The following is a 12,047-nucleotide window of genomic DNA, read 5'->3' as shown; positions in this document are numbered from 1 at the left end:
CCTCCCTTACAGAATGCAGACTACCAGGGGGACCCTTTACAGTCTAAAACCTAGCGTAGGCAGGCAGTCCATCCATGGTATGGACAACCCTGGATGTGTCCCCCATGCCAGTCCCCATGCAGTGGCCACCCTGGGCCCCATAGGCGGCATACGGGGCTCATTATATCAGACCCTTATCTCCACCTAGAGGCGAACTCAGATCACCTCCACCATCCCCCAGTCCACAAACCTCAGTAGCCCAGGAGGATACAGGAGAGGAGGGGAGAGGAGGACACTGAATAAGAGCCCAGATCACCAGCTCACAATTCCTCTTCATCACCAGATGGAAGCCATTATGCCATCACCTACTACCATAGCATATGATTTCAAACAGTTTCAAGAACTGTTCAAAAGAATTGCGTTGAGCCAGGACAGCCGCCTGGAGGAGGTCCAGGACACACAATACAAACTTTTACAGATTTTACAAACCTCGTCCACTTCTAAGATAGCCTTGGCCATAAATGACGCCAGCCTGGAACCAGCAGAGAAGGTATGGCAAACACCAGCTACCATCCCACCAACGTGCAAGAGGGCAGACAGGAAATATTATGTGCCCACCAAAGGAATGGATTTTCTCTTCCACCCACCCACCCACCACCCAACTTTCTAGTAGTTGAGGCAGCTAACTAATGTGGCAAGCATCCACATTACAGGTCCACTCCGCAGGACAAGGACCTCATTAGGCTTGACCTCTTCAGGAGGAAAGTCTATTCCTCAGCAACTTTGCAGTTCAGAGTAGCCAATTACAGTGCTCTCCTACAAAGTACAACCACAATAATTATAGCAAATTATATGAATTTACTAACAATCTGCTGGAAGAGAAGTGGGGCCATATTGATGGAAGGACAACTGGTAACCAGAACGGTCTTGCAAGCATCCCTGGACGTCGCTGACACAGTGGCACAAGCGACAGCTACAGTGGTTGTCATGTGTAGGGTGTCATGGCTACAATCTTCAGGAATTCCAAAAGAGTTGCAAGTGAAAGTTGAAGAACTCCCTTTCGATAGGGGAAAAACTGTTTTCCACCAAAACCAATGAGGTCTTTAGCGACTCTCCGCACACTGGGTACTTATACACTTCTCACCAAACGGAAACGCTACCAACCATACCCACGACATAGAGACACATCGTTCCAGAGACCCTATGGGACGCAAAGACAAAGATGGAGACCATCTCAACACCAACCATCTCATCACAGCCGATGGCAAACAAACAGTTTTGAAAGATTGGTCCAGGGTCTGAATGACCTCCCCCACCAGACAGCACCACTGACAAATACATCTCGCTTATTTGGCCATCGGCTGCGACCATTCATGGGCAGCAATTACCACGGACTGTTGGGTCTTAGAGGTCATAAGATTGGCTATGCTATCCCCTTTATCTCTTGCCCACCCACCTTACCCCCGTCCCCATCCCTCTTCAGATACCCTTCTCACGAGCACCTGCTGTAACAGGAAGTAAACCATCTTCTACAACTTGGTGCTGTGGAACTAGTACCCCTGCAATACAGGGGGAAAGGTTTCTACTCCCACTACTTCTTAACCCAGAATTAAAACTGGGGATGGAGAGATCTCAGGAAGCTCAACAAGTTCGTCCAATCCCAGACATTCAAGATGGTCACATTAGGTACGATAATACCTGCGCTAGAATGTGGGCACTGGTTTTCAGCCCTCACCCTACAAGACGCATATTTCCACTTTACCATACACCCAGCTCATAGACGATTCTGCAATTCACAGTAGAAAGCAACTACTACCAATACAGTGTTCTACTCTTCGGTCTGTCCACTGCACCAAAAGTCTTCCCCAAAACTCTTAGGGTAGTCGCAGCACACCTTCACAAACAAGGAACAATGGTTTTCCTGTACCTAGACAATTGCCTTCTGAAAGGCCCTACTCAGATGGTAGTGACAGAGATCACCCAGAGAGTCCTCACACTCTTCCAGAACCTAAGACTATAAATAAACATACAAAAGTCAACCCTTGTGTCCATGCAGCATCGGGGTGCACCTTGATTCCATACAGACCAGAGCGGCACTACCGATGAACAGATCCATGACAATGATCAACCTCATCTTGGTAGTCAACACCAGTCCACAAATCATGGCACGGAACCTGCCTGCAATCGTTAGGTCATTTGGCAGTTACAACCTTCATAGTAAGCCACACAAGACTACACATGCACTGCCTTCAAGGGTGGCTGAGTTTGGTGTACACACCCAACAAACACAGCCTAAACATAAACCTAACACTACCACCAAAGATACTAATCCCTACAGTGGTGGACAAGACCAGAGAATGTGTGCACGGGGATCCCCTTTCATCAGGATCTGCCATAGAAGATAATCACAACAGATGCCTCATCTGTTAGGCTTGAGCACCATCCTGTACCACCATACAATTTAAGGCAGATGGTCACATGTGGAGACCCAACTCCATATCAACCTACTGGAACTGCAAGCAGTACACAATGCCTGTCTCTACAGCCTACCACTCATAAAGAACGGAACAGTACCAGTGATGCCCAACAACATTGCATGCATGTTTTATAGCAATCGACAAGGAGGGGCAAGTTCCCACTCACTATGCAATGAGGCCTTGAAATTATGGAACTAGTGCATCCACTGCCACATAAACATCTTGGCCTCCTACCTCCCCGGATGTCAGAACATGACAGTGGACACTCTACGCAGACAGTTCTCTCAGGACCACGAATGGGAAATGAACCACACAGTCCTATAATCCATATTGCAACAATGAGCCTTCCCTCCCATCGATTTATTTGCAACGTCACTACACCACAAGTGTCCACTCTTCTGCTTGAGAGCAGGATTTGGACATTAGTCATTAGGGGATACCTTCCCCATCACATGAGATGCATCACTTCTATATGCAGTCCCACTGATTCCACTGCTTTCGAGGGTGATGCACAAGATATGTGCCAACAAGGCCAAGGACCTACTGATAGCCCCAATCTGGCCTAGACAGACCTGGTATCCTGACCTGATGCACATGGCAGTATATATCCCACGAACTTTCCCGTCAAGCATGGACCTTCTTTCTCAGGACAACTGTCAGGTTCTCCACCCGAACCTGGAGAAACTTCACCTGAAAGCGTGGCTCCTTCATGGTTCCATCACCACAAACTAGTCTGTTTGGAACAGGTTAAACACGTGATATTGAACAGCAGGAGATCAACCACACGTAATGCTTACCTTAAAAAACAGAAAAGATTCTCCATATGGTGCCAGAACAAACCGTTCACTACAAGCACTACACCACTTCTGCTAGCGTTTGATTACCTACTAGAATTAAAGAATTTGGGCCTGTCCATAAGTTCCATTAAAGTATATCCCATGGCGATTACAGTTTTCCATCATAAGATCAACAGAATATCGATATTTGTGCACCTAATAAATAAATAAATAAATAAATGGAGATATCCCATCTCCTAGAACTGGAAGGGACCTTGAAAGGTCATCGAGTCCAGCCCCCTGCCTTCACTAGCAGGACCAAGTACTTATTTTGCCCCAGATCCCTAAGTGGCCCCCTCAAGGATTGAACTCACAACCCTGGGTTTAGCAGGCCAATGCTCAAACCACTGAGCATTTCCTCACTGGCATACAGAATCTCTATCTCGAAGTGCACCAACCTGCATGGGACCTAAACTTGGTTCTCAAACGCCTCACCAGACCCCCATTCGAACCTCTGGCTATTTGCTGCTTGCTCCATCTATCAATGAAGGTGGCATTATTGGTTGCAATCAGCTCCACCAGACGAGTAAATGAGATAGGAGCACTAATGACCAATCCCTGATGCACTGTATTTTTTTTTAAAGACAAGGTCACATTGAGACCTCATCCAAAATTTCCCCCTAAAATATCATCCTTCCATCTAAACCAACCTATTCACCTTCCCACATTTTATCCCAAACTGCGTGCGAGCACACAAGAGACTATTTTGCGCACTCTAGACGTTAGACGTGTAATAGACTTTGTTCTGTCCAGGTAAAACCTTTCTGAAAATCCTTAAGGCTTTTCATCTCCACAACGAAGTGATCCAAGGACTCCGCTATATCTACACAGAGTCACTCTAAATGGATCTCCAGGTGCATCCAACTCTGTTATCAAATGAATAAAACAGAATTGCCAAGAGGGCTCAGATCTCACTCTACCCAGTATCAGTAGCTTTCCTGAACAATGTACCAATCCCAGATATCTACAGAGCTGCTACTTGGGCCTCTGAGCATATGTTCATCAACCCCTATGCAATTACCCAATACTCATGATCAGACTCTATACTAGGCCTAACTGTGTTTTCCTCCACTATGCACACAACTCCAAAGTTCCCCCTCCCCCCTCCGTCATAGCTCTACAATCACCTGAAGTGGAGCACCCACACGGACAGCACTCGAAGAAGAAGAAGAGAAGGTTACTCACCTTGTGGAGTAACTGAGGTTCTTCAAGATGTGTCCCCCTGTGGGTACCCCACTACCCACCCTCCTCCCCTCTACTTCGGAGTTCACAGTAAGGACTCTACAGTAGAGAAGGACTTGAGGGGGTCTGGTTGTACGCGCACTAGTCAAGGCACCAACAGCGCTGCAAGATGACTACTGTGCACATGTGTCCCTGATGGACACTGCTACCAAAAATCTCCGATTGACAGCACCGGGATGCACCGACACCTGAAGTGGAGCACCCACAGGGATACACATCTTGAAGAACCTCAGTTACCACACAAGGTGAGTAACCTTCTCTTAAGCCACCTCAGTTTAGTAATCACAATTTGCCCTGGGAATTTCTCACCTTCTCTTGTTACAAGTGTAGCCTAGGATTACTGAAAATGAGAGAAATGAGATGGGAAAATATTTCCCGCAGATTTGAAGTTGATGTACCTGATAGCACTTTGTGTATAATTGGTTTCACTGTTCTTTGCTCTCTTTGCGCTCTCCGATGCATATGATCAGTTCTTCACCTGCTTAAGTAGCTCTTCCATACAGCAACAGTGAAGAGAGGGAGAAATGTAGTTGTATAACCACAGAAAGTTGGCATGGGAACTCAGCAGATGTAATATCTGAAACTACTGTTAAAATCTGTAAAACTTGAAATCTAGTAATTTTTTAACAAATTATTTAAAGGGCAGAAAAGGAACCATTATGATCATCTAGTCTGACTTCCTGCATAGGCCAGAAAACTTCATACAGGTAAAGCTGTCCAAAGTCCCACTGAAAGTCCATGAGATTCAGGGTCTGCCTACACTGCAGTCAGGAGGTGTGACCACAGCATGTGTAGACATACCCAAGCTAGCTTTGATCTAGTTAGCTGGAATAACAATAGCACTGAAGCTGCGGTAGCATGGGCTGAACAAAGCTGCCCAGGACACTGGGTATGTACCCGAGTAGCTAGTCTACGCTGCCATGGCTTCACTGGTCTGGTCTATACTACCCACCTGAATCGACGGGTAGAAATCGACCTCTCGGGGATCGATTTATCGCGTCCCGTCGGGACGCGACAATCGATCCCCGAATCGGCGCTCTAACTCCACCAGCGGAGGTGGTAGTAAGCGCCGCCGACAAAAAGCGGCAGAAGTCGATTTTGCCGCCGTCCTCACAACGGGGTAAGTCGGCTGCAATACGTCGAATTCAGCTACGCTATTCACGTAGCTGAATTTGCGTATCTTAAATCGACTCCCCGCTGTAGTGTAGATGTACCCACTGCTATTGTTCAGCTAGCTAGATCTCAGTTAGCTCGGGTACGTCTATGCATGCTGCAGTCACACCTTTGATTGCAATGCAGACATACCCTTAGGCTCTTCAGTCACCTAGGCACTTTTGTCTGTTTTCCTCTCTCTGAGATTCTGGAATTTAGAGTCACAGGTGTCCCTTTGAAGAGTCTCACAGCAATATTAACTTGGCTGCATTGCACACAAACAGCAGCAGGATAAGCTGTGTGTTGGAAAAGAAACAGGAGTAGGAAATGGTATTTACGTTATATGCACAAAGTGGGTAAATTAACGTAACCCTTGCACCAGGTCAAGCATCTAGCTTCAGCTGCCTTGTTCTCACTGCTTTTGCTTGTTCAAAATGTTCCCATTTCAGCTTCAGTTCTTCAGGACAAATGAAATGATGTCCTGCAGGATTTGTTCATTGCAAGCAAGGGACAAGCCCCTACTGCCCGTGAAGTTTATGCCTATGGCAAGAGAGGGAGGCTTATTGTGCAGAGTAAATCCATTGCTATCCCAATCAGAGCTACTGCTGCCAACCTTGGACTAGCTACAACGGTCCTTGGATTATCTTAATCTAGGGAGGAAGGGAGGGAGACCAAGCACAGCATTCTAGTCTGTGAAATCCGCAGATAGTTCCTGCCCTCGGTCCCAGAGTCAATACGCACAAAGCATGGCCTTATTCTTGACAGTTATTGTCAAACCTCCCACCAGCCTGTAGTCCTTTATAACACCTTTTGCTATGATCCCCCAAGCCAAACAAAGTTGGGGCAGGTCAGCCTTTGTCTAGAACACCTTAAAGGAATAGTGTGTGCAGGAATTAGTGTTGGTGATTTTAGTACATGGCGCTCTTTCCTTTGAGTCAATAATGAGCCGGTTCCTCAGCATAATACTAGAGGACACTGTGTGAGATAAGGTGCCATCTTTCAGACGAAGCTTAAAATGGATGTTCTGACCAGTCGTGACAATTGACTATACCATGGAACTTTGCAAGGGTCAGGATGTGTTGGTCAGAGTCTGAGGTCCTGACCAGTTTCTGAGTTTGGGTAATTCCATTCTGCCACCCTTTTCTCTGCTCTTCCAATTGAATATAGGATTCTTCTATCATAGAGGGTTTTGTACTAACACCCTTCGCTTCCTGTCCTTAACTGGTATGCAGTTTTACTGTTAAATAGCTGCCGAGTTTCATCCCAGAGGCAGCTGCATTCCAGCAGTGTCTTTAGTGATCCTTGTGTGTATATATATGAAATAAAAATAATACCTAGCTTTTAAATAGTGCTCTTCTTCAATAGATCTCAAAGGACAGTCGTATTATCCCCATTTTACAGATGGAGAAACTGAGGCACAGAGGCAAAGTGACTTGCCCAGGGTCACTCAGCAGGCCAATGGCAGCGCTGGGAATAGAACACAGGTTTTTTGAGTCCCAGCTCAGTTCTCTATGCACTGGGCCATACTGCCTCTCCTAAAGTGCTTAAAGTGTTAGAAATCCTTCAGCATGAAAGGCACTATGTTTAATGTAAGTAGTTATCTTTTATTTCCACTGTGGCATATGCTAGGTTCTTCAGATGGTTTTGATAATGAAGGTATGAGTCACATTGTCCCAGCAATACTCTCCGACTCCTGTACACAGTAAATGAGATACTTTCTTGATCAATGTCATTGGAGGCAGCAAAACATCCTTCAAAAGGGATGCAGTGAATTAGCACATAGCCAGCATTGTCCATGCAGTCAGCGAGCCAGCTCTTCACTAAAGCACCACTAAGTAGCTTCTTGCATTACAGGGGTCAGCCGTTGCCGTATCTCCTTAGCTTCCTGCTACAGAACGCTTACAGATAGCAGTGGCTGTGTGATTAATCTGTGCTCTCTCTTTAGCAGCCCATGAACTCAGGTATGACAGCGCTGCCTGCCGACCTGCCAAGCTTCAACCTCATCAGTGAGAGCCTCTCCTTTGACTTCAAGGATACAGACATGAAGAGACTTTCCATGGAAATAGAGAAAGAGAAGTATGTAGCTTGCTTCCAAAGTCTGTGTGCACAAGTCAGATTAGTTCCTTGTGTAGCACAACTGCAATGAATGGAGTTATTCCTGGTGAATTTGGCCAGTTGTTCTGAAATGGTAGATCTCAGATTGGTGGTAGTTTGAGGCAAAATGGGAAGGCCTCTACATTTCAATCTGCTGGAGCAGACCAACAGAGTCCCTGCCAGGCATGTGGTGTAGTTGTTAAGAAACTTAGTCTTCTGTCCCCCCCGAATGGGTTCTCTGTTGCCCTGGTGGAATCCTGATCTCATTGAGACCAAGAGCTTTAGCAGGATTCAAAACAGGTTTGAACAATGAGACCTGTTTAGTTACCATGTTAAAAAACAGACGGGATATACACTCATCTGCTGTGGACATGAGCTAGCCACTAACTTCTTGGGATTTGAATTAAACTTCCCCTATAGTCCAGTTAATCCGTAACTATCCATTCTGGGGTTTTTTGCACCTTCTTCTCAATCATCTGGTGTTGACCACTGTTGGGGTGAGAGATTCAACTAAATGGACCACACTGTGATACAATATGGCAGTTCCCATGTTTTTACCATATGTGAGAAACTGAGATGCAGAGAGGTTAAATGACTTGCCCAACGCCACAAAGAAGAGGATTAGAGCTGGGATAAGATCTCAGGAGTTTCCAATTCCCAGTCCAGTGCTTAAATCACTAGATCATATCATCCCTCTCTAACCACACAGCTCAAATGATAAAAACAAAAATATTTTGTGTTGATCCACTGCAGGAATGTCTGTACTCTTCAAGTGCTTGGGTGCAGTTCGTAACAGGGCCTCACACTTAGCAAGGCAACCTGGGATGTGCTGATATTTTGCAACCTCTGCCTGCTTTGCCATGTGTTATTGCTTTGGTCTCGGTACTGAGTCACAGTCTTGGCTGCCTATAGTGTGCTAGGCAATGTATAATGGGAGACAATTAAGGCCAAGAGTGACTAACCATTTTAGGTGCATCAGTACTTGACACCTTAAAGAGACCTATTTTTGAGACAGTGTTGAGCCCCCACTCTCTAAAAATCAGGACCCTTTAAGACATCTTGAGGCCAGAATCACTAGTCACTCTTGGGAAGCCTAGATGAATTGAGAATTTCATGCATTTTGGTAGACTGGGTTTATAAATACACTGTGGAGTAGAACAACATTGTTAAAACCAGTAGCTCTCATTGGAATTGCAGAGAACTAATCAGCCAGCAGATCGAGGGACGTGATCGTTCCCCTCTATTCGACATTGGTGAGGCCTCATCTGGAGTACTGTGTCTAGTTTTGGGCCCCACACTACAAGAAGGATGTGGAAAAATTGGAAAGAGTCCAGTGGAGGGCAACAAAAATGATTAGGGGTCTGGAGCACATGACTTATGAGGAGAGGCTGGGGGAACTGGGATTGTTTAGTCTGCAGAAGAGAAGAATGAGGGGGGATTTGATAGCTGCTTTCAACGACCTGAAAGGGTTTTCCAAGGAGGATGGATCTAGACTGTTCTCAGTGGTACCTGATGACAGAACAAGGAGCAATGGTCTCAAGTTGCAGTGGGGGAGGTTTAGGTTGGATATTAGGAAAAACTTTTTTCACTAGGAGGGTGGTGAAGCACTGGAATGGGTTACCTAGGGAGGTGGTGGAATCTCCTTCCTTAGAGGTTTTTAAGGTTATTCTTGACAAAGCCCTGGCTGGGATGATTTAGTTGGGAATTGGTCCTGCTTTGAGCAGGGGGTTGGACTAGATGACCTGAGGTCCCTTCCAACCCTGATATTCTATGATTCTATGATCATTCTGCAGTTGCTAGCAGAGATAGGGAGGCATATAAACATCATCTGGGCATGCTAGACTGGCTATTTTTTCATACCTACATGACATAGTTTTGCTCTTGAATTGGCTATCTGGCATCATCTATTTTTAATAATGAACAAACTGCTCAGTGTAATTCACTGTACAGCATAAACTAGTGTAATCAATTTCATGCTCTGGGCATGATGAAATTAAAAGCCCCTATCAGTTGTCATGGAACCGCGTAACCACAAGGCTGTGTATTGTGTGTGCCAGAGTGGAGTACATGGAGAAGAGCAAGCACCTGCAGGAGCAACTGAATGAGTTGAAGACTGAGATTGAGGCGCTGAAACTGAAGGAGAGGGAGACAGCGCTGGATATACTGCACAACGAGAATGCTGACCGAGGCAACAGCAAGCACAACACCATTAAAAAGGTACCTAGGTTCCTACCTTGCTCCTGATGAAAAACAGGGCTTAGACTCTGCTCAAGGAGTCATAATAATATTTGTCCATGAATGCTTAATCCAGACCAAGATTTACGGAGACTCTGTGCAATAACTGTAGGTAGCTCAGACTGGTGTGTGTGTGTGTGTGTGTGTGTGTGTGTGTGTGTGTGTGTGTGTGTGTGTTAGGGCTTGTCTTCACTATGGGGGTAAGTCAACCTAAGTTATGCTACTCCAGTGAGTCGACATAGCTTAGGTCGACTTACCCCAGTGTCTTCACTGCGCTGCATTGACGGGAGATGCTCTCCGGTTAACTTACCTTACTCTTCACAGAGAGCAGTAGTACTGGGGTAAACTGGAGAGTGCTCTGCCTTCGATTTAGCAGGTCTTCATTAGATCAGCTAAATCAATCCCTGCTGTATTGATTGCAGCAGCGTGGATCTTCCCTTAGTGAAGACCAGCCCTTAGTTTGGGAACTAGAGAGTCAGGAAAAACCATAAGGGTCTCTCTTTGTCCATCACAGCCGACTCCTGTCTATTCCATGATGTGACAGACATTGCACTATACATTCCTAAGTTATGGGTCCTAGGTGGAGAAGGACCCTTCTAGCCTGGATCTAGGCAGCCAGCTGTCTCAACCCCCTCCCATCTCATTTACCATAGAAAGAGAAAAGGGGACAGGTGAGTGCGTCAGGTTGACTGGTCCTAAATCTTGTAAAGATTTAAATACTGATAATAAGATTCTTGAATTGCACCTATTGCATGAGGGAATTGTTCATTACCCCTTGTTTCAAGTCACTGTCTGGATCCGGGAGCTACCTGTACTTGGCCAAAGGATTTAAAATGACTGTGCCTTTTACTGGCATCAGCACTAAGCAAATGAAAAGGTCCCAACAGAACTTTTCCTTTTTTAAAAACTGATCCAGTTTCAATTGGGGAAATTTTAACAAGGGGCTGACTTTTTATTATTATAATGGAAAATCCAAGCATAAGGAGTGGCTTTCAGCCAGGCTTTCTTACAGTTTCCTTTCTTTTGAAAGGTTTAGAACTCCTAAGATATGTGCCAGGGGCTACAGTTTAAAGGGGACAATGCCAATGGTAAAAGTCACACTTTAAAAATTAGATCTTCCCTGTGTTACTAATCCCATCTGAGAGTGTTAAAACAAAAAGAACAGGAGTACTTGTGGCACCTTAGAGACTAACAAATTTATTAGAGCATAAGCTTTCGTGGGCTGTAGCCCACTTCTTCGGATGCAAATTTGTTAGTCTCTAAGGTACCACAAGTACTCCTGTTCTTTTTGCGGATACAGACTAACACGGCTGCTACTCTGAAACCTGTTAAAACAAAGCATTTCAAAGTTCTGATTTGGTCTGCCTTTCACCATGGAGAGTTTGATTTTACTGTCCCAACTGAACTTGAAACAAAGAGTAAAATAATCTAGTCAGTTTCACTTCCTAGTTCTCCTGTTCTAGCCCTATGCTGCCTGGATTCCCAGTTGAGAGAGGAAGAGAGATACTGATACAAGGTCTGTGAGCATTTAAGTGTTTTTAGAGTCTGGAAGCCTCTTTGTTCATATTAGGCTTTGATAAAGCTCTCAGTTTACATGCTGGAGAGTCCCCTTTTAAGCTGAAAATGCTACATTTGACCTCTACACAAATCTCAAAAGTGTTGGCAGAGAGGAGAGAGAGTCCCATTTGTCTCATTCAGGAAGGTGGCTAGGCATTCGTGAATCGTGGGTGACTCGTCATTGCAATCAGGACTGTCTACTCAGTCTCTGTTCACTAGCTGAAGCTTGAAGCTTGTCCTCTCCACTTAACTTCTGAAGTATTTTCTAAGGAGGCAGCAACAGAGAAGCTCTGGCACTACTAGGCTATGTTGCCTAGTGGATAGCACACTGGACTAGGCCTCAGAAAACGGGTTCTGTTCCCAGGGCAGCCACTGCCTGTTGCTCTTGGACAAGTCACTTCACCTGTGCTCAGTTTCCCCATCTGTAAAATGGAGCTAATGCTGCTGACCCGCTTTATAAAGAGCTTTTGAGATC

At 45.5% G+C, this 12,047-nt stretch overlaps 1 protein-coding gene across 8 annotated transcripts in view; it reads left to right on the top strand.

Moving 5' to 3' along the window:
- Positions 1 to 12,047, top strand: part of NF2 (NF2, moesin-ezrin-radixin like (MERLIN) tumor suppressor) — a 107,531-nt gene that overhangs the window by 63,798 nt on the left and 31,686 nt on the right. For 5 of the 8 annotated variants that reach the window (XM_054006803.1, XM_054006801.1, XM_054006806.1 and 2 more), the window contains 2 exons: positions 7,632 to 7,762; positions 9,838 to 9,997. In XM_054006803.1, coding sequence (XP_053862778.1) covers positions 7,632 to 7,762; positions 9,838 to 9,997 — 291 coding nt within the window. Of the gene's footprint in view, positions 1 to 7,631; positions 7,763 to 9,837; positions 10,006 to 12,047 lie in introns of all 8 variants that reach the window. The other 3 variants (XM_054006802.1, XM_054006808.1, XM_054006809.1) reach the window with 2 other exon arrangements.

The sequence above is a fragment of the Malaclemys terrapin genome, chromosome 16 (genome assembly GCF_027887155.1).
Source record: "Malaclemys terrapin pileata isolate rMalTer1 chromosome 16, rMalTer1.hap1, whole genome shotgun sequence".
In the NCBI taxonomy this organism is placed as follows: Eukaryota; Metazoa; Chordata; order Testudines; family Emydidae; genus Malaclemys; species Malaclemys terrapin.
This window is presented reverse-complemented; position numbering and strand designations above follow the sequence as displayed.